Source organism: Candoia aspera, chromosome 18 (assembly GCF_035149785.1).
Source record: "Candoia aspera isolate rCanAsp1 chromosome 18, rCanAsp1.hap2, whole genome shotgun sequence".
Lineage (NCBI taxonomy): Eukaryota > Metazoa > Chordata > Lepidosauria > Squamata > Boidae > Candoia > Candoia aspera.
This window is the reverse complement of record NC_086170.1, coordinates 6701986-6724387: the sequence shown is the minus strand read 5'-3', so window position 1 is coordinate 6724387 and position 22402 is coordinate 6701986. Positions and strand designations below refer to the sequence as shown.

General features: G+C 44.4%; 1 protein-coding gene across 5 annotated transcripts; it reads right to left on the bottom strand.

The window, feature by feature from the left end:
- Positions 1–250: 250 nt before the first annotated feature.
- On the bottom strand, positions 251–20599 carry LOC134506957 (Golgi integral membrane protein 4-like). 5 transcript variants are annotated; one of them, XM_063317346.1, is made up of 15 exons: positions 20435–20599; positions 19555–19994; positions 15722–15796; positions 13250–13299; positions 12383–12436; positions 11086–11236; positions 10844–10926; positions 10236–10373; positions 8807–9103; positions 7771–7913; positions 5665–5864; positions 3844–3911; positions 1992–2162; positions 1466–1537; positions 251–834 (listed from the first exon to the last, which is right to left on the bottom strand). In XM_063317346.1, exons 2-15 carry the CDS (start codon positions 19739–19741, stop codon positions 736–738), a joined length of 1788 nt encoding a protein of 595 aa, XP_063173416.1. In that variant the 5' UTR covers positions 19742–19994; positions 20435–20599; the 3' UTR covers positions 251–735. The 5 variants fall into 5 exon arrangements, with proteins under 5 accessions (XP_063173416.1, XP_063173418.1, XP_063173415.1 ...); XM_063317348.1 differs by having other exon boundaries at positions 19555–19926; XM_063317345.1 differs by having other exon boundaries at positions 20447–20599.
- Positions 20600–22402: the final 1803 nt, after the last annotated feature.

Here is a 22402-nt window from a genome sequence, read left to right as displayed (position 1 = left end):
CACCCAGCCATGTAACCGAATAACTATACAGTCTTCTGCCTTTGAAAACTACTGTCCTGAATCTGAAATGGTTTGCTGGCACAAGTTTCCACTCTGTCAACTGCAGAACAATGAATACATTTGGAATAAACACGTCTGCCTCTGCACCTTACATGTTTGTCAGTCAGCAGCGGCTTCCAGTTGAGTTTTCTTTCCATTCCGATTTTTGCAACAGTGACAATTCTCCCCTCCCCTTATCCACAACAAAACCGACAATTAATGGACAACTTGTTACCAAATGAATTCTCTGTTTATACAATATACGTACATATAAAGGTGATGAGTTTTCACTGAACAGCAGTCAGGCAAATCTGAGATGGGGGAAAGGGAAATGCAAGTAGCCAAAACGGTAACAGTACTTCTGTGTTACATCAGGCCCTGCCCGTGGTCCAAACAAGCGTAAGCAGGGAAGGAATCTTCCAAAGGAGAACCTTGATTTATTGATATATTGAGCCCCATTCTCCATGAAGAGACATTATGATGTTCATATTCATGATAACATTCTGAAAGATCGGTGCTGCATGTCATTCCGGTCCTTGCTAACAAGATGTGGGTTTATATCTCCGTTGGTCAGTGTAGCCAATGACCTTCTGAAAACAGATGGAGCTCACCCCCCACCTCCCTTGGCCAAGTTTATTGCAACAGTCTTTGGTTCTGATCTCTCTTGGTGGCTTTTTTCTGCCCCCCAGCCCATCGTCAAAAGTAATCCTCCTTCCTGTCATCTCCAGCATGGCCTTTGGGTTCCTGGAACTGTTCCAAATCTTCAGTGTCACCCACCTCACCTCCATGGTCCTCCTGGAGAGAAAACAGGAAGTACTGTTCTCATCAACCCCAGCAAAGATAAAATTAACACCCCTAGCAGCGCCTTCTTTTGCTTCCTTCCCAAATACTCTATCCAGCTGCCAAGGCGAGGCAGTCCCTGACTTGCTTCCCTAAGTGTCATCCAACCAATTTACAACTCCTTGTCTTGCCTTTCCCAAGGACTGACTGATTCCAGCTGCTCGACTTTCGCAGCCTTTCCTTACTTGATGCCCTCCAGATGCGCTGGGTGTTTTGATTCCCAACAACCCACCAGCACAAGAAGAGAGGAAAATCTGAATGACGATGAGTTGACATGAGATGGAAACCACATTCTTGCCTCACTCATATCTTTGTTGTGATTTTTAAGGAGGTTTGTAATATAAGCCGCCTACAGAGAATATTTCAGGGCGGAGAGATCTGTGATGCGTGAGCAGGAGAAGGAAAGAACCATGTTCTGTTCCAAATTTTCAAGTATGGTTGCCTGGAGGAGGTCTTTACTCGCCATGAGCAACCAGCTAATTGGCAGATCAATGCTTAGGAAACTTCTACCCATAAACCAGCACTTTAAGCCATGCTCACAGAAAGATGGTCTATGAGAAAAAGAAGAAAAAAACAAACTTTATACAGGATCTTGTTCTTGGTCCTCCTGATAACCATCCATTAAATTGTCAGTGACTTTCTTTGGCTCATCAGCTTCCTGGGAAACAAAGTGCATAAAAAAAAAATAAGTAGTTAAGCGAGGTGCTAATAAATAAAGAGATCTTTAAAATGGTGGGATTGTGGTGGGCAGACTTTTTAGGGTCAAAAGCTGCACCGTAGGCAGTGTAACAGCATGGCCAAAGGCAAGCAGGATTGGGACCACCATATGCTTTGGAGTGATAGAAAATTCAGCATGGCCAGACCAAACATTTTGGAGGAAAAAAAACTGACCAACAGATCTTAAAAACTATTTGGAACTGAAGCAGGCCAAGCGGGCCACTTTCGAAATGTGACTGCTTTACAGATTTTTTAAAAAGAGAAAACACTGGAAGCTTCTTTCAGAGGCAAGCTACGGCACCACCAGTTTGGGGCAATCACTCGGGAGGGGTCTCCAAGGAATGTCTTCCCTTCCATGGCCCTCCACCCAACTTCTAACTGGGGTAAAAACAAACCTGCTGTAGCTTTCCCTTGCTCACAGTGTTAGCCGGCCGATTTGTCTGGTGAGATTGTTCGGCCGAATCCGCTTTTTCTTCGAAGCCAGGTCTTTCCAGTTCCGCCTCCTCAAACTCATCTTCCCCTTGATTGTTGGGGTCCTGGGCTGGATCAGCAACCTCTCTGGGTCCCTGAGAGGAGAAGGGTCACTAATACACAGCATCAGCCCTTTGAGGTAAACCAGGTCAGGAAACAGACATTGCAACAATTCCAGAAATGCCACTTTATTGCTCCAGAAAAGCCTGCTAGAGTTTGCCCCTTCTGTTACCAAACAGAACCAAGGTGGAGTTATTTTTAGTGTCCTTCTCACACCTTTCCTGTTCAAGGACTGAGGTGGCATTTATTTTTCTCAGCAGCTCCTGCATGTCTTTCTCAAGGTTATCTCTGCATTTCTTTACACACTGCACATGATGCCAGATGTTGGCCAGGCTAGCTTCTCTATAGAATGGATATCTGCAATTTAAGTTCTTCTGGTTCTCTGTGCATACCTAAATAATCTCAAATGGTTCCCCTTTCTCTATTCCCACCACCTTTCTCTGTTGCCCCACCCCCGAGTCTACCATATTTACCCAAAAGAAAACAAATCAGAATTAAAAATGACGCTACTCACCCAGGAAAGGGAAGATCAGAAAGGAAAAATTTCACCTGCATGCCTTATTGTCAGCCAATCAAATACAACCCTCCCATTTTAAAGATAAATTATTGGAGGGGGACCCTAGTTTTCTTTTGAGGTAAATACAGTGTAATGAAATTTAAAGCCAGTTAGAGCAAGGAAACGTCTTTGCATTTTTGAGTAATTCTCAAAGTGTGGTCCAGGGGTCCCTGAGGGGGTTCCTTTCAGGGGGTCTGCAGAGTCAAATCAATAAATGTTTTAAAATTTCTCTGTTTTAATTTCTAATACAGTAAATATCAATAGATATAACCCACATAACCCAAAACTCTTTGGGGTCCCCAATCATTCTTAAGCATGTAAAAGGGTCCTGAGACCAAAATGTTTGAGAACTGCTGCCCTAGGGAAACAGGGGAGGCTGTTTTAGTATTTGGCAGTTAAAAATGTTTCTGAGCTGAAGGAATGTTTGTCTTACCAATGCAAGGTCATATAAAACCATGTCATGAATGCAGATTAATTTAAATGTGAGGAAGAAAGAATTTTGCAATGGTTTATAAAATGTATGCAGTTGCGGGGTGGGTGGATGTTTCAGGGTAGAAATGAATTTCTCTACCTTTTTCATCACACTAGCCCAGGGCGATCCAAAGAGACAGACTGAGCCAGCCAAACCACAACTGGGTTCCCACAACACCTCAACCCCCTTCTTAGCAAAGCACAGTGGCGTTCACATAATGTGCAATGCCTGCACATTGCTTTCTTCAGCAAACTGAATTGGGCAAACACAGCCCCAAATCCTCCTTCACTTAATTAATGTTTGGAACTCCCCGCTGTGGAAGGTGTGATGGTTGTTACTAGGTTGGATGATTTTGAAAGGAGGCTAAAGAAATTGAGAGGAAGGACTATCGGCAGGTTCAGAGTGCCTTAAATCCTGTTTCTCCCAAACAGCACAACCTCCTGATTTATTAAACTACAGTTGCCATAACTGGGCTGGCTGGGTACTGGGGGGGATAGGAATTGCAGCCCAACACAACTGCCAGCTGGACTTGGCAATTCTTAGTAATTTGAACCCTGGGATGCTCCCATCTAAACAGATCTTCCAAATCTTGAGCACTTGAGAAACATAAGCTTTCAGATCTCGCTTAAAATCCCAAGTTATTCTTTACATAGGGGGAGGGGGGAAATCTTTTTCTCCTGTTTCTTACCATCTGTTTTTGGATAACCACTTCCTTCTGTAGGTATGTGTGGTTTTCTTTCTTAATCATGCCAGCATCTGAACAAAGCAAAGCCAACAAGCATTGAAAAAAAATTGGATGTTGAAAACACTAAAAGATCTTGCTTACTTCCAAATTTCCTGCTGCCAGGAAAAGCTGCCCTACCGGTTTCTTACTCTTTTTTCTATTTGCATTATTTTACAATACTGAGGGTGTGTCAGTATCCTGCAGACACTTCCTGGCTGTTGGCTTTGGTGTGGCTGGCTCTTTAATGAGCTTAGCTCACATGGAGAAGCACAAACAGTATGGGAGGTAAACTGGGCTTTAGCGCTGGAGCTACTGACCACAATTTTACGCACAGTCTTCAGAGATGTGGTGAATAAATGCAAATGCAAAGATTTCACAGAATGTTGACATTCTTGTGCAAGATATTATGACATTATGATACGACGTTTAGTGGTCTAGCATCATACTGCAATTACTTGACATGTCGAGAACATTGGATATTTTGGTTTTATTGGAGGAAGGCCCTGGAGATCCAGCATGCCCCTGGAATATGTAACATTATTCCTCCCTCCCTCCCTCCCTCCTTTTTATTTTCATATCTAGTCTTCTTGCATGTTCCTTCCATAAAATGGGATCCACAAAAAGACCCTTTTTTGCTACCCACCAACTCAGCAGCAGGATCAATCATTAGTTTCCTTCCTCCAGAATCAATAATAATTTGCATTCTCCCCCATCCCAGTAAGTTGCCAGTTAGATCATTTCAAACAAAAGATCCCCTCCCGTCCAGCATGAGTCCCAGCTGAAACCCAACATTTCAGATTTACCGCAGGCTCACACTGTGACCCTGTTCCTCAGGGCTTTGGCTTTGATGTGAAGCAATTAGCACCCATCCTCCAAAGGCAGTTGTTGAAAGTGGGTCCGTTTACACTGCAAAACCAGAGCCACCTGCCTGGTGCTGGCCACATTCCAGAGATCTGCTTTTTCACTGCACCATTTTCCGCCAAGCCGATGTTCTCTGTAAGGGTGCTGAGCTGTCTTGTAACTCTTTTTTGGCTCTTTCCATCTTCTGTGCCACCAGTGTGGATCTGTACCCTATGCCCCTGCTTTGAAGGCTGACATGGCTACCGCACAGAAGAATGGAGTAGTAGTTAAAGTGTTGGTTTGGGACCAGGGAAAGGCAACGGCTTGAAATCCCAAATTATTTTAGATTGTAAAGTTGAGAATGTGTTTTAGAAGATAGTGTTACATCTTCACAGCAAATTTCCCCAACCTAAGAACCCATATATGTGGACTTATGCTCCCAGAATTCTCCAACCAGCATGGCCACTGCTGGGAATTCTGGGAGTTGAAGACCATGCTTCTGGAGATCATCAAGGTTGGGGAAGTGTGGCTAGATTGTTGGAATAAGAATGGGGAGATCCAGGTAAGGTTCAAGTCTTCACACACACTGGGTCGCTGTGGGTTGGCCCCATGTGAAGTGAAGACACAGCAGAAGAGGGAACCAAGTACCCACTTTGAGGAAGAGATAAAAGTATAACAAAATAAGCATTAAAGTCAGCCCCAACTTCTGGTATCTTTGGAAACTTAATAAGGTCCACCTTGCCTCACCTTGAGAAGGTGGATAAGATCTACCTTGGCTATCACACTATCTGTCCATCCAAGACGATATAAAACAGGAGTGCAACCTTACCCCGCAGAACCCAGTTCCTGCTGTATCTTGCAAAAACACTGCAGAATTCTCCCCTGCCCTGCTTCTGATGATGGGACTGACCTCACCACATCTCAAGCCTTGCTCTTCAGCCTTACCCATGTGTAGTTCTCTGTCATCCGTTCCTCCTTTTTCAGCTCCCCAGATGGTGTGCTGCGGCTGCCCTGTGCTCATCTGTGCTTGACTGCCAAGCGTCCCGCCTTGCTCAGATACCGTGTCCAGATGGTAGCTTTGTAGGTAAGGAAGTGCTCTCTTCTCATCCATCTGGGAGTTGACTTTGTGGACTATCTCTTGCCAGCTGCAGAGAAAAGTGATCGTTGCAAAAACGTTTTTCTCATACATTTTGTTTAGCTCCATGTGCCTTATATCAAAACTCTTTGGTCCCTGGGTTTTAGCACTCTCTCGGGACCCAGGCCTATCTCAACTCTGAGCACAGAAACCGGGGTCTTCTGCTTGCAGCCACCCACTGCCATCACACAAGGGCTGGATATTGAATTCATCCAGTTTCTGGGCTCACACATGTTTGCTGGTACCTTGTAAACATCAACTGACCAAAAGGGCTGGATTTGCACAGCATCTCAAACCCTTCTCAAACTAACCAAGATTAACACTAAGTTTAGCATAACTGTGCATATGCCAATCGCTAGTATTTTTCTGTGACCTGGTTATGGGAGTTGTGTGAATGCAGCCAAGGAGAACTGGGCACAGTATTGGTGGAGAGAGTCTCCAACCTGCAGGTTCTTTTTTATTGTGCCAGATCAAACAATTTTGTGTTTCCTTCTTGGATGTTTCTTGAAGTACCATGAGAGCTAAAAATGTCTTTCTTTTTAACGATAATAGTCGCAATGGATGGAAGCCATGAATAAGGCAAAAGATGGCCCTGGCTAGGAGATCCTCGCAACCCCATGCTGAAAACCAGGAGGCCCAAATTTTTGTTTCTGCCACCTGCATTTAGGTCAAAGGAATGACCTAAACGCTTGAAATGTGTTTATCAGCCTTGTTAGCTAATTTTTTTCTGTGCTGTTTCCTGATTATCATAATCTTGGAATAAGGGATGGAAGTGGGGGTCCATCTCTCCTTTGTTGAGTTTCTTCAACAGAGTCTGATGGGTGGCTGTTTAATTAGAGGTGAGCAGAAGCAAGTGACATTTTGGAGATGCTGCTTAATGAGGACCATCTGAACCAATCCCAGGGTCAAGTGACATAAGGCCAGCAGTGTGTGGCGCGTTGCTGCTTTTCTCAACTGGAGTCACAGAAGGCACACACCAGCATTTCTGCACAGCCTAGTGGTTGTCTGCCAACCCTACAATATTTTTCCTTGCCTCCCTTTCCACTGTACTTTTCTCATCAAGAGCATTCTTCAATTTCTGCACCTAGTGCCTAACACAGAGAGAGAAGCCATTCACCCTGAATGCCCTAAAATATCCTGGGGTGGGGAAATATTTCTTGGGAGGGGAGGAGACAGATTTTGTCCACAGAAGATGGTCCAACCCCTTTCTCTGTGAACCCAAATCCCAGGTGAGAACACACATGCAATTTTAATTTCTCGAAAAGAAAAAAGAAACTCACTCTCAGCTCTTGTGTCTTTTGTGCTGGTGTGTTTTTAACTTTATGTATAGTTCAAATGTTCGCAAACATTGCATTGCATCTTAGCAGCGGCTCAAGGGGAGAACTCTTTTAATTGAAAAGGAGGCAGAGATGCAAAGATTAAAGCCCGCAGCTGATCTGGGGAAGGGGAGCAAATGGGAAAAATAATTATTCCCAACTTTTTTATATAGCAACACCTCAAACATTTGACGCTTGAGTCAAACTGTTGGTCCGCCTGGCCCAGTGCTGCTAACACTGAGGCCACATAGTATACTAAGCCCTAATACAGATTGCTTGTTTGTAACTTAATGTACTATGTAAACCCACATGTTGTGGTATATAAGCCGTGGCTGTTGACTTTCCATGTTAGGTGAACCTACCTGATTGTGGTTTGTTCAGCAAACAATGCTTAGCGTAATGCATGAATGGAAGTAGTGCTCCAGGAGAATTCCAAGGACTCACCTTGGACCTTCAGTGTGGACACAAAGCACACTGTCCCACACAGGTCGGTAGTGCTTTGCAAATCAAAAGCTAGATAAACCTGCTCGGTGGGCTCAAAAGGAAGGACATGTTGCCTTGTAGCCAGACTGGGCCCTTCAATTCAGGAAGAGCAAATACCTCTGCACCCTTTGGTCCTGCTTGTTTGAGAGTTTTTCTTCCAAGACTTGTCCTTCCTCCGAAGCAGCTGGGAGCTTGAACCTGGGTGCAAATGCTTCTGGATGGTCCTGTTCCTCCTGCACGTTTTGCATTGCTTCTGGATCCTGTAGCAAAAAAGAGGGTAGAACCAGAACCATGGCTGTGTTGTGTTTAGACTTAATTCTTACTCACTGGAGGGATTCTAGATCAACGGTTACCTCTCAGGCTAACTCCCTTGAAGGAAGGAAGGAAAATTGAACTGAACAGGGATCAAAGATTGTCCCCCATTATTTTTATGATATCCATCCTTATCGAGTCTATTATGTTGACCCAATCTAACTCATTTAAATTAGTTTAGAAGCTACAGAGAGTCAGACCTTGTTAGTTCTTGGATGAGAGACCATGAGGAACCTCCAGAGTTGGAGGCTTGACTGTGAAGAGAGAAAAATACCCCAGGAGACAACATCAAACCACTCCTATACTGTTGCCCCAAAGACTCAACCAGCTGAGCTCAACTCAAAGGAGATTTTGACATTGAATAAAAACATCAGTAAAGATGTTTTTATTCAACCTGATACCTTGGAATAGTAGCAAGAGGATCAATATTCATATGAAAAACTTTGTGGAGGCATAAATCCCACCCACAACAATGTCCTCAATTTCTAAGTCTCCGCATCTTCTAGGGAAGGATTCAGATGCAAATAGATTGCAGGTCACCCAAATTAATACCAGCTGAGGTGGCCTCTGGCACCCTCATCCTTCAGCAGTGATGGAGCCGAGGGTGGTAGGAAACCACAGATAGGACCTAACTGATGAGAGTTATTGAAAATTTAGCATAGCCTTTGCATAGCTGCAGCCAATTTCAATCCAACATACCAGAAGCTGCCCATGGTGCTGATGACTTCTTTCCTGACTCTGTTAGTCAACCAGCTAGGCTTATATGATTCATCTGGCTTCCTTTGTCCAAATCTATTTGACCTAGTTCTTTCCCAGAACGAAAGCATATGAATATTCTCACCTGGCTCTGCACACTATTCATCATCCTGGTGTAACGAATCATGGGTGCATCTTTATGCCTGGCTGGTGGCTGGGCTACAAGTGGCAAATTAATTGCCTTAGGTGGGGCCAGTTGGCCAAACAGCACGTTGCCCTGCGGTCCAGCTCCATCGTTGTGTGAAATCTGGCCTTCATGCACCAAGTTCTCTTCTCCCTGGTGTTTGATACCAGGGGCTAGAATGGCGAGGGGGCTCCCAGCAGGAACTGCAGCTTGGTTCTGTGGTCTCAGAGGTGCTTTTATGCCATTGCCCTTGGAAGCCTAGGAGGACCATAAAGTAGACTTGAGAGAGACTGTCCAGAAACAAAAAAGACCAACCAAGTGTTGGCACAATAGAGTGGTCCTACTCAATCCAGACTGCCAAATTCTCCTCCATGAAACTCCATTCCATTCTCCCTTTTCAGTACCATGAAACCAATTCAATTATTTTTGAGCTCTTCTACTGATTTTTGGTGTCCTGTTCTTGTTGCTTTTGTTCTAAGCCTTTGGATTTCCCCAGCTCTGCTGGTCGTATCCCGGCTGCATAAACAATCCAGATTTGGAGAAAGATTTCTCCAAAAATATGGAATGACACAGATGGGCTCACTGGGCTACTAACTGGGATGAGATATTAGAACCACACCATGTTAGCCCTTAAGGAGTTGCTCTGGCTTCTGGTCCCTTTCCTAGCACAATTCTAAGTCCCATAACCTGCCCATGTCCTGTTTGTTTATTGCAGTGATATATATCCTGCCCTCCAGTGTAACTTACAAATTTCCCCCAAATTTTATAGTGATAAAATTGCAATGAAATGAGAAGATTACAGTCCACTAGGATGTATCCTACAGAGCTCCTGGGGGACAGGGATATTAGGGGAGGGAAAGTCCATCTGGAGGAAGCTTAGAATGGACTTTGTAGCTCCCCTTCTCTAAGGTCAGCACTGAACCTTCATCTTCTGAAGTGAGGCAGGCAAAGACTGGAGATAAGGCATTTTTGGCACCCAGCCTTAGATAGTTACCCAGCTGATTTCAACTCTGGCAAACATCTGGAGGATACTGGCTCCAGCTTTAGCGAGACTGCTGCTCCCAGAATTAGCAGCCAGTTTGGGATTATTAACCTTTCTGAGTCTTAACTGTTTTCTTACGTGATTGATTTGTTCTCCAGTCTGGTTTGATCGCCTGGACAGCAGCACTTCGCTACAAACTGCCTCCCGAGCAGTTTGGTGGGCGGGCAGTGGAGACTTAGAAGCGTGCTTAGTTTTATCCTAATTCCTTGCTTATTAAAAAACAAACAAACAGGCATAAGGAGAATAAGCCTTGCATAGTTCTAGAAGAACTGAATCTGGGACCAGCCTGGCATTTCAAAGCAAGAGGCCAAGACTTTGGAAGGGGAACCAAGAACTGGAAAATAGTACCTTTGGTCTAGCAAGCTGCAACACGCTAAGCTGACCGTAATGATGTTGCATCTGCTGCTCTTTGGCTGCTCCCCCATCCTTAAAACTTGGCATCTTTTGAAGGGTTTCCTTCAGCTTCTGGAACTCTTCCATCTGGACCTGGAGGGAGAGCAAAGAAGAAGCTTTCCACCACATTCCCAAAGTTTCAGACTTTCAAAACAATATGTAAGAAGAGACCTATTAGATCAGACCATGGACCCCTGAGGAGCCCAGGCTGATCAGCCTGTCTTGTTGGTGTTTCCCAATGGCAGCTATTCAGGCCTCCAAGTTGTCTTGACCTATCCACACATTTGTCTAATCGCTTTCAAAAGCCATCTGGCATAACGCCCTCGATATCCTGTGGCAGGGAGTTCCCCAAGGTACATCCCATCCGCCTTCAGGTGGCCTTTCCTTTGGCGTGTCCCAAGTTGCCTGCCTGCCGCCTTTTGGCAGGGTTGCCATCTTTTGTCAAAGAAGAGCCATCTTTCTAGTTCTGGCTATCCTGGCTGTGAACCATGGGTGCTGAAGTTCAGCACCTCCAGACAGGGCCAAGGGCTTCCTCAGAGGACCGAGCATCGTAATTGAGTTACCTGAGCATTGAGAAGTTGTGAGTGAATGTCCTGGTGGGCTTTACGAAGTAACTTGCTTTCTTCCCTTAGTTTAAAAACAGTATCTAGAAAACCAATTCAATTCAGTTCAGTTCAAAGGCATTCTCCCTTCTTTCAACCCCCACTCCCACTCGAGGGATTTGGATGCCGCGTTTAAAAGAGGCATTCCCTTGCAATCCTGGGCTCAGCTTTGGGCCAGGGCAGCCCTCTTATGTTCTCCCCACCTTGTAATCCCACCACGTTGTTGTCCTTCTCCTGCTGCAATTGGGAATATTTCTGGTTGTGGGTCTCCACCGCCTTGCGGTGCTCCAGTTTCAGCCCATTGTGTTGCAGCTGCAGGTCCAAAAACTGCTTCTTGACTTCTTCATGCTGGTTCTGGGGAGAGGCAAATCCAAACCAAAATATGGGCACAAACCCTAAAAAGAAGTGAATTTCTCATTCCGCCTTCCAAGGTTTCGCAATTTATGGGACATACTTTTACCTAGTAACTGGGCAGGTTTAGATGGAAGGCCGAGTCTGAACTATTTAAGCACAGTAGGAACTAAACTTGGTGTCTGGGGGGAATAAAATCCAGTTGGGAGAAAACCAGGACTGAAATTCTCTCTGTAATGGACTGGCTGGTCTTGGATTATCATGGGATCGAGCATGTTTGTCTTTCTCACTTCTTAACATATATTTATCCAGTTGAGCCCATTTTGCATCTGGCTCAGGGGCTGGTTTCTAATTTAACCAAACAAACTGATCCTGGAGGTCTTAAGTCCGTCCTCCCTGAGTTGGGGAAATGCACGCAGGGCTGCAGCCGCTGTTCCATCAAGCAAGGCTGACACATAATCAATACCCCCAATGACATGATGCAATGGCGCAGTGCTACTTAACATGGCCAAGTTTACAAGCAAAATAATTGCTGCTTCTATTTGAGCAGCAGAACAGATAGATTTATGGGATCTTTGGCCAGGGAGTGAGCAGGCCCTGGCCTGTTTCCATTCATGGATTGTCCAGTGTGTGCGTGCATGCTCGGTGGGTGGGTGTGCGAACTTGAATGAGGTAGGAATATTTCCCATTCTAGCTCTCCTTGCCTGCAGCATTCCTCGCTGTCTCTGCAACCCCCGTGTGATCTGTGGCAATCACCAAGGGATAATTATGATTGCCAAGACCAGCCACAAAAAGCCAAACCTGCCAATTCCTGCAGTTTTAAAAGCCTCTTGTTCCCAACAGTGTTTGGCTGTCCGCTGTTGGAAACAGGAGGCTGGGCTTGGCAGACTCTCATTCTGATCCAAGAGTGCTGGTCTTATCCAAGACAGGGCAGCAAACCTGATTCACAAAGAGTTGGAAGAAACAATGGCTTATCTCTGGTTTGTCCTGTGGGTAACTTGGATGCCGGTAGCTGCTGAAAAACAAGATGCTGGATTACGTTGCCCTGAATATAGAAGAGTGTTCTCCAGTGAGACCCATGTCTAGAGAGCCACAGGCTTCCCAGACTAACCTAATTTATAAATACAAGGAGAAGAAGGGTCTATTTACCTTCAGTATCTTGTGCTGTGAGCTTAAGGCCCCATATCTGTTCATAGAATCTTGCTGCAATGATAAAACCACAATAATAATTCTAACCATGCAAATAAGGCACAATTGTCTGTCTCTCTTACACCTCCATAAACACCATCCTCAACTCTCCAGCTGGGTTTGCATCACCATAATGGCCTTCCTTGAATTAACCCCTTCCCTAAGTGCACACAATGCATTAAATCAGACTCTGAGCAAATCGACTAGGACCTTACAATACGCCAAGGTCCCGTTGCAGACTTGGAAAACCGAACTTAGCATGTAATAAAAATGCAACCACCCCAAAACACAGTCTTTATGTGTTGTGTGAACGGTCCCTCTTTACTAAAGACAACTTCAAGTCCTGCCACAGAGATGAAAAGATTAGAGTAGCCGAATAACTTTGTTTTACAGACGGAATTTCCCATTTTCCTTTCTGGAGAACTCGAGTAAGGATGGGGTAGCAAAGGATGGGAAAATAATGTTACATTCTTGGAAGACTTCTTGAGTGCTGGAGACTGCCCACCTCTTAGGGATCACTCCCACATTTTATTAGGAAGAGACCTTGTACTCTTGGGGTGCTCAAGCCCTGTTAGAATGATCAGACCCAAGAGCAGGGGGCGTCAATTTTTGGAGTTGGGTCCATCAGCCTCCCCCAGGTTTTGAGACCTTTGTAAGGGATGATTCTCTGAATAGGGGCAACCAGACAAAATGGACAATGCCCCAGACAGAAACTTACACATTCATTGAAATCTAGCACACTTCAGATCTAGATCAATCATCTAAACCTCTTCTCCCTCCCTTTCTTAAATACGCATATACCCTCCAAAGGGATCCGGTTTTACCCACCTTTTCTTTATTGAGTGCTTCCTGAGCCTCCAGTTTGTATACTAAAAAATCTAAAAGGCAAAGCAGAAAAAAAAAGGGGAAAAAAAAGAAATGGGGAAATCAGTGAGATGGAATTTACTGAAATCTGGTTTACATTGAAGTTTCTGAATAGGATGGAATGCCCCCACTGTTGAAAAAAAATAATTCCTGGACAAGCAAGTAAAACTTCTATCTAAGCTTATAATACCTACTTATGAGTGGTTACTGGAATACACTGCATTCTTGGGAGCATCAAGTAAGGAATTGGAGTACTCAGTAGATAAATCTTAATGGGAGATCATCTTTAGCGTCTATATATTTCTGTGGATTTCATATTACGATGAATTCAAGAAAAATACAACCACTGGACACCCCTATGTGTCTTCTTAGGTAGAATTGGTTGGTTCAGTACCGTTGTAGCATTAAAAATGCAACAGTGGTTCATAGGGGGTGTGCACTCCCCAAAGCAACTTCCTTTGAGACCCAAGTAATTTTGCATGTCACTTTTGTCCTGGAGGACTCTTTGTTTTTATAGGTGACTGGTTCTTTAGAATCTCGAAACTAACAGGAAAGCAACAGAAAAGGATTGTATGATTGCTTAATGATTATTGTTTATGATTACTAAAGGCTGAAAAGACACTAATTCTCAGTCAGCGCTACTGTGGTCTAAAGGACTTGTCTCTCTCTATCTGTACAAATATTTTACTGTCACAACTTCCATTTGGAGGGCTGCATAGTCTGCCTGATTTCCATTTTTTTTTCTGTTGTTAACGTAAGGCTCCTTTAAGACATACATGACTCCTGGTAACCACCTGGACACGTCCATATAAATATCCAGACCACACAAGAGAAATGATTTGCCAGTGCCTTCTTCCAGTTGTTTTTACAATCTAAGCACTAGCTAGTGATTTTCATGTTAATAATGTAATTATACAACGTGACATGTTAAGCAGTTTTTTGCTTAATTCATAAGAGACTATTATTTTCTTCTTCCCCCCTTCGCTCTCCTTCCTTCCTTCCTTCCTTCCTTCCTTCCTTCCTTCCTTCCTTCCTTCCGCATATAATTTTTAAAGCAAATAAAAAAAAATATTAGTTATTTAACTCGCTGGCCTTTCAGGACACCCAACATCTATTGTCAAAAAATTCATATCCCCTTCAGGATCTGATCCCCCAATGTCATCCCTTGACATTTCTTTCAGAAACAAACACTGAATCGATCCTTTTGCAACACCTAGTCTGGAGACCAAATCAGATATTGATTAACCAGCCTCTAGACAGAGCAAAAAGCAGCTGTCTCTTTATTTCTGACTATTGGAGATAATTTGGAACCTCTCAGAAGCGCTCAACAAGCACAACGACTGCTGTGTCAATCTTCTGCAAATATAAGCAGGTCTTTGTTTTCGAAAGGGGTTGGTAGTAGAATCATCATCATCATCATCATATTGCCACTCAACTCCCGGCAACTCTTGGCTGTTACTAGTGGACCAAGCAATCGGGTGAGGGTAACTGGCATGAAAATCTGGAGATGTGGGAATGGAGGCATATTTCTCTGATGAGAAAATTGCTCCCCAAAAACTTAGTTGCCCTTCCTAATTCCTAGATAGGAAGTAACTGAAATGATGTGAATCTGACCTCAATATTGGCAGTGTGTTGATGAATCTGTGCCTACCTGCCTCCTAGGCATCTTCATCCAAGGAGCAGCAGCAGACACCAAATAATCCATTGGGCTAGTCCAACTCTGCCCAATCTGGCCCTCACGCCAGAACGAAGGCTGAACGTTGATGCTGATCCAGAAACTCAGCTGCCAAGCCCTCAAGTGTGTTAGCAGTGGTGCGTCAAAAGCCAAAGGGCAGGGAAGTGACAGAATGCCAGGGTGGACATCTTAGAAATAACCATCTATTCAAAAGTGAGCTTTTGCTCCTGTGTAGTTCAGCATCTGCAAACAGCACTAACCAATGCCAGATGTGCTCAGGTAGGGGCTGGGGGTTTCTAACATGGAAGAGCAATAGGATGCTGCAAAGAGTTCCATGACAGTGTGACCTACTTTTCCAGGTGTTGACACCCAACCACACTGAGCTGTTGGAGACCACAACCAACCTTTGTCTGGACCCAATGATTGGTCAGTCATCTGGGTATGGGATTTTAAGAAGATTTGAACATAGGAATGAGCTGTGGCTATATCATCACCTATCACTTCTGCCATGAGCTTCTTAGCTAATGCTGACCCTAGATTATCCTATGAAATCTTCAGCACCAGAAAGCTATCCAGCATTGCACTAAAGAGACCCAGAAGGTATTTTGTGACATATATATTCTATCCTTCAAGATTTCACTACTCATTTCTGCCCTGTGGCCTGTAGAAGCCACCTCCATCTGATTAAGCGCAAAGAATTAAATTGCACTGGAACCATTCTTTTAAAAGAACTGAGCATTGTCCGGGATGGAAAAACCTACCTTCTTTTGTCTTCTTGTGCTCGCTGCGTTCTTTTTGCAATGAACGTTCAAGCCGGGATCTGTGTTCATAAACAACTGCAACGGAGTTGAAAGGGGAAGTACATAGAGTAACAAAATACAATCTATACATTCACACAACTAGATTTTTTTAAACAAATTGAGTTCTAACCATTTGCATTCGGTTCAATTCTCCCCCGAAAATGAGATGAATGAAACTTTCATCCATCAAATTCAGTAGATGGAGATAGCCACCTAATGAGGGGGACTATGTTGTTGTTGCTATTACTATTCCTGCCTACCACATAGCAATTAAAGATCAGAACCTTGCCAGAAAATAAAAATAAAAAGCAAAATACTAATCTAGGGATGAAGATGATAAAAGACAACTGCAACAGAACTGTTCCAACAGGCTGATCATTCAGAGAAAAGTCTCCCCGACATGGCTTCCAAAACATTTAAAAAGGAAGTTTAAACATTTAGACCCCAAACGACAGGTAAAAATGCACAACGTACAAACAAAAATCATTTCTGAACAATAAAACAGCGGAGGGCAATACATTAAAAGACTTCCCTGCGGCTGAAATTAGGGTTAAACAATTGTAACCCTAAAGCCATCACGAAATGCTACCATATTAGGTTCAACCACATTCCACACCCAAGTGTATGGAAACTTCTGAATTTTCCAACACTTTCAGTCAAGTTAGATAGAAGCCCTAGAAACGGAATGAAAAGACGTTTGAAAGCCAAATGCTTAAATATACGAAATAAATAATATGAATTTAGCAGTGCTTTCTCCTCTATGCTTGGTGCCACCTCACCACAGCTTCCATTTCCCTTGATTGGGAGAGCTCCCTGTTGTTGCTAATTGAGCTGCTGATCCAGATTAAGGCACAAAAATCAGACCTGGATGGCGCCAAACGAAAATGCTACCTGCAGTCCTATTCAGCCATCACAAGCAGCTCCTAAACTGCTTCTTTAAAACCTCTGTGCAAACAATAACCAATAAAGCAGACTTTGTTCTGCAAACATTTCCAGCACCGCAGACACACTGAGTTAAGAAAGCCTTTTCCGTGCGGGCTTTGTGCAGTGTTTAAAAATAACCGGCCACACGGTCTTCAAAATTCAGGGCGTGAGAGATGCTTTCCTAGGATTGGGGGTGGGGGTGGGGCTTAGAGGTCATCTGGCCCAACTTTCTGCTTCATGGCTGGAATTGCATTTTCACTTGCAAATATACCCAAGTTCAGTATTAGCAGGAAGTTTTCTTTACATCAAGGTGAGGTTCCAACAACAGGCTAGACTAGGTTTAAAAAGGGGTTGATTAGCTTGTGGCTCGTTGTGTTGTAAGAACCCATTCATTGTCCCAACACTGTGGATGGAGCAGGCCAGCCTTCGAAGCTCTAATAATGGTGTTTCTCAACCTTGGCCGCTTGAAGATGCGTGGACTTCAACTCCAAGCTGGCTGGGGAATTCTGGGAGTTGAAGTCCACGCGTCTTCAAGCAGCCAAGGTTGAGAAACACTGCCCTTAATACGATCAGTTTCTTTGAGCACAGCCAGTGATGTGAACACAACCATTTTGTTAACTCAGGTTTTCTGCATTACATGAAACAAAGCACTTTGTGGCATCGGAAAAACTTGCCAGATTATAGGCAAATGATTAGCCCATGGCTGGTTTTGCTGCAAGGGGCTAGCATGGAAAAGCTGCACATGAGCTGACGGCCTTCACTAGGGTTTTCTCTCAATTCCAGCTGGATCCAAAAAAGCTTTTGAGGGTCTGCTTCTTTGCTGATCTATTCTGGGAAACAGCTACCAGCTGGAAAAGCAGGCCAGGCACACCAACCATAATTACAGGAATGGGCACCCGGCCAGAATTTCTGAGCTAACGGCCAGGTCCTGTGCCAAGCGAGCAAACAAAAACTGCACAAACAAGCAGGCTGGAATGGGTGCACACACACGCAATGGGTCACAAGGATTTTCAAAGCCTGAATACGTGTGCGTTTGCATCTGGAGAAAGCTGTGTTTTTCATGAAGGGCGTCCTTTCCTCCGTGTGTATCATTTTGACAAGCAATACAAAGTGGGGTCTGGAGAGTCCTTTTTAACCCAAAGCCTGCCCTGTTTTGGCCCTTGGTTATATATTTTTGGCAAGTTTGGGAAGTCAAAGCAAAGGAGCTTTTTTTAAAAAAAACCTTCCAAACTTACTGTTGCAAGAGGCAGAAAATAAAAAGAAAATAAGACCAGCATAGGATTTGCCAGAGAAAGTAATCAGCCTTCTAAACTTCCATCAAGTTTAGGGAGACTTCAGATCCTCCTGTTTCACTGGGTAACGAAGGAGCTTGGCACGTGGCCGGAAGAACAGAGTGCAAGGATGAGGGTAGATAAAGCAATATTCACTTTCCCATCAGGCTCAGAACTGAGCTTCTGGAAAATGTCAAAAATTCAGGTCACGTTGCTTGTCCTCATGGCTGTGAATACAGACTTAAAATCAAAAGTGGACCAACATCTTGCCAACTTTTTTGAAGGTGAGAGAAGATGACAGAATTCCCTCTTCCCCCAGCCCCACAATATTAGAATTTAGCCAATTGGTGGCAATAAGTCCTCCGTTCTAAAATATAATAATTTACAAGATCAGCAACCATAGGCTAAGATAGCGTAAAATTACAGAAAGGAAGAGGGGCCTGCAGGATTTGGAGCCCCTTGGGAAGGAGCAAAGGAAGTCCTCTTTCAATCAGCAGATAGATAAACTGTGGGATTTGCTCCTGAAGAGGCTGTGTTTGCATAACTTCCTTAACCTTGCTATACAATACACCCGGCTTAGCCAAATTTAAGCAAAATCCATATTATGCCTTTCCAAGTTACGTGAACCAAGCCATCACATTAAATCTTTCTTTGGTGAGCTGTGTATTGCATAAATCCAGCCACTGTAGTTCATTAGCCATGATTTAGAGTTTAGGAGGTAGATGGCTGGCCCACTGGATAGTTTTAGGCTGGGACTAAACAAAAGCGTGAAAGGAAAGGGCACCACCAGGTACTCATAATGATAGCTAAATTGGACTTTTGTCTCCTGTTCAGCCATCTCAGGTGGGAAGATGTGGTTCCTTGTGTATTATTATTATTATTATTAATTATTGTTGTGATTGGGATCAGATTGCTACACTAAAAAGCTGTCCCCAGTACCATTCTTTTTATCTTCTCAATCACCATCATTTCATCTCATTAGATGATGTGGCCCCTGTAAAAAAATTTCAATGTGGCCTTTTGCCACTGCTGACCCAGGTAAACCTTTGAACTGATCCCAACAGGTTATTTCTTACTGTTCTAACACCAGGGTAGGCAAGATGGTGCCCACGGGAAACCCCGTGGTTTCCTCTATTATCCTCCAGGCCAGGCTTCACTTTTTCTTTTCTTTTAGATTCCTTGAAAGCTGAAAGGAAGGCTGGGATGTGGCCCCCCCAAAGGGGCAGCCTCTGGCCCCTTCTTCCTTTTGACAGGCCCAAGGACCATTTTCCAAAAACAAGTTTGCAGCAGAGGAAGAGAGAGGGGCTTGCCCATGGGTACCTGCCCCACCTGATCTTCCTACCTGGAAATGCTGGGGAGGAGGTGTCAAGCTGACCCCTGTGGCACCAGAGGGAACTCTCTCCGACTCATGAGTAACCCCAGGCCTCTTTGACTGCGTAACTTGGAAACAAAGCACTGGGTTGGTGATCTCACTTCATCCCTTTTTGGCAAGACACATTGACCAAATGGCAGGGGGGGGGGGCGGCCAGGGGACTTCCTGGCAGATGGATCCCTGGGGAAAATAAATACAGCATCAACCCCCCCTGAGCCCCCCCTCACCTTGCAGCTGGGCCGAAAGGGCCTCCTGTTGCTGTTTGAATTTGGACGCTGAGCTTTCAGCAGCCTTCACCTTCTGCTGGAGGTGATTGTAGAGAAGGACTCCAGAGCCCAGGCAGGCTAGAGCCAAGAGGCAGAATCCGGTTTGTAAAAGACCTTTCTGCCTTCGGGTACAAATTGCAGTGCCCATCCTGGCAACCAGGGTTTTTTTTCCCCCTCCTTTTTTTCCTTCTTCTTTCTCAAATTTTCACCAGTCGGCCATCTGGTCGAAATCAGGCACCCAAAATGTCCTTTTCCTTAGGTTTTGATACTTGGAAAAAGAACTGCTAAATCTTCCTCACTTTCCTGGTTGGCAGGCCAGGCAATTCTCATCCTCTGCCCGGAGGAAAACGAAAAGGCATTAGCGGACTCCAGTCAAAAAAAAAAGTCTCTTTCTCACCAACCTTTGGAGTTAGAAAAGAAAAAAAAATGGAAGCAGATCTTTTTTTCTCTTCTAAAGTATTGACTTCTTTGCTGGACTGTTTTTTCCCTTCTCTCTCTCTCCCTCTCTTGCACATGCACACACACCCAGGTGTGTGGAGGTGAGTGCAAATAAAACCAAAGAAACTTTGATTTTCCTGGGGCTGCAGAAGAGGATTTTTTAAAAAATTGCCGTCAGAACAAAGGCAGCAAATCGGGAGGGGAATAAAAGTTTCTTGACTGCTGGGTTCCTGGACAGCCCCTGCCCTTCGCGACCCTTTCCGGGGGTGGTGGTGGATTAAAATAGATCATGTTTATAAAGTGATCGATTTATCCCGCCCACCCCTCAGCCAGTCTCATTTCAATTGGCAACAGGAGGAAAAGAGGAATTAAGGGGAGTCAGGAAATTGACTAGGAAACTGACCAGGAAACCCACCAGATGCTTCCCAGGCTGCTGCGTTTCTTAACGGATTGCGACTGGCCGGAGCCCCCAGCATGGGCCACTTGAAGGGAAGATGCGACCGTGGGGAAAGGCGTGGAAGGAAAAACAGTTTTGCAGTTTGGAGAGAGAGAAGGATGCGGAGCTGGGCGGAGCTGAACTAGGAAGGAAAGGGGAGGCGGTGGGAGAAAGGGGCCGGACGTTGAAGGGCTAAAGGGAGGGGGGAAAACGCGGCCGCAAGTTGCGAAAGACGCCAGAGTCCAGGATCCCTTGGGCTCCCCTGGAGACGGGAGTGGTCTCCTCAAAGTTTCCACCAGGAGAAGGCAGCGACCGAAGCCTCCTGGTCTTCCCAAGCAGAGAGAGGGAGGTTCGGCAGGTAGACTGCTCCCGAGCCTGGTGCTTCCGCTTAAGTTTCATGAAGCTCGGAGAAGCTGCGCCTCATTTGCAATTCTGTCTGCCAGGGGCGCTTTTGAGGCGCAGATTCGACCTGGCATCCTGCAGTTGCTTTTGATAGTTGGCTGAGCAATGATCAAAGCAACTAGTTTGCTGTTGTGGGTTGCAAACTCTGGTGTATGGTTTTGTGTGATTCTACCAATTCTGAGTTACGCACTAAACTGTGGTTAACCAAACTTGGCTTAGGTTGATGCCTGACATCAGAGTTCTTCAGATTTCCTGTTGTCCCCCAAAGAGGAGCAGGTTTTTTGTGGGGGGGGGGAATGTGGGGGGGAAAGGAATCACTAAAAGGAAACCAGGCTTGGCTGTTTCGGAAAAATCCCAATTCAGGCAAAACATTTATTTATTTAGGACACTTTCACAAAACTAGCAACACACTTTTTAAAGTTCTCTGGCTGTTAAATAATTTGTGGCTCTGCCTGTAGAAGATGAGATTTCCTTTTTTTTTTTTCCTTTTTAAAGTCTGCCATGCAACTGGAAAATTAAATAGAAACATATCCACATATATTTGGTTAGGGCAACTGTTCTTTATTCTGTTACAGCAAAAATGGTTTGCTTGGTTTTAGTATATGTGAAGCAGGCTTGTGTCTCTGAAGATGTGAATCCCATCTCTAGCTGGATTTATCCATTTCTTCAAACCATAACATGGTTTGCTCTGTTTAACTGCTTTCTGTGGGTGCCACGATGGTTGGTAAACTATCATTTATTGTTTAATGTGTGAACTCTGCTAATTTAATCAAACATGCTTAAATAAATCATAGCTTGATGCTGTGAAGCAAACCTGCTCCTATGTGAAAATTGGGTTACACAAATAGAGGCACAGTCTAAAATACATTCCTCGACACTTTGTACGTTCTCAGGCAGACTCTTGCTAATCATCTGCCATCTTGGAAATCCTTTTGGCTACAGCTTTTTTACTCTGGCCACCTACAGGCAACAGTCTCCAGGGCCACAAGAAGCCCTATTTTGCATCTCAATAATACACTTTTTTTTTTTTAAAGGAAACCCTTCACACATTTCACAGACTTACAACAACTGGGACTCTTTTTTTTGTTGTTGTTCTGTGGCTTAGGCCCAGCCAGCTCGTTTTTTTTTTTTTTTTTTTTGCAAGAATGCTTTTCCAGTGGCAATTGAGGCCCAAGTGACTAAGCTACAAAATCAAACCCTAGGCAAAGGCCAAGCCAGCTTGCAGAGAGGATCAATATTTCAGAATGACAGTGAGGAGGGTTCGCCGTGTCATATTTACGGCCAGTTGTTGGCAAGGCCCATTGAGACAAGGAGATGAAGCGTTCCTCTGCACCATGGTAATTCCAGCTAGGCTTGCTAGGAGCCAAACAGCAGTTCTGCTTAATGGCTGAAGAAAAGCTAACTTGGCATATCTACTGTTCTAAGTATAGCAAAGAACTGGTCCATTCCATCTGCAACAAAAGCCAAAAGCATATAGAAAGCTCACAGCACAAAGGAGAGCTCTTTTTCCTTGTAGACTATTTAAAAGTGCTG

Excerpts from the sequence above, each read along its gene's own strand:
- LOC134506957 (XM_063317346.1), bottom strand. The coding sequence starts at position 19,741 with ATGGGCACTGCAATTTGTACCCGAAGGCAGAAAGGTCTTTTACAAACC. Across the intron at positions 10,927-11,085 it reads CAACGTGGTGGGATTACAAG|ATACTGTTTTTAAACTAAGG; the intron begins GTGGGGAGAACA and ends TTGGTTTTCTAG. Across the intron at positions 7,914-8,806 it reads TGAATAGTGTGCAGAGCCAG|GATCCAGAAGCAATGCAAAA; the intron begins GTGAGAATATTC and ends TTTTTGCTACAG.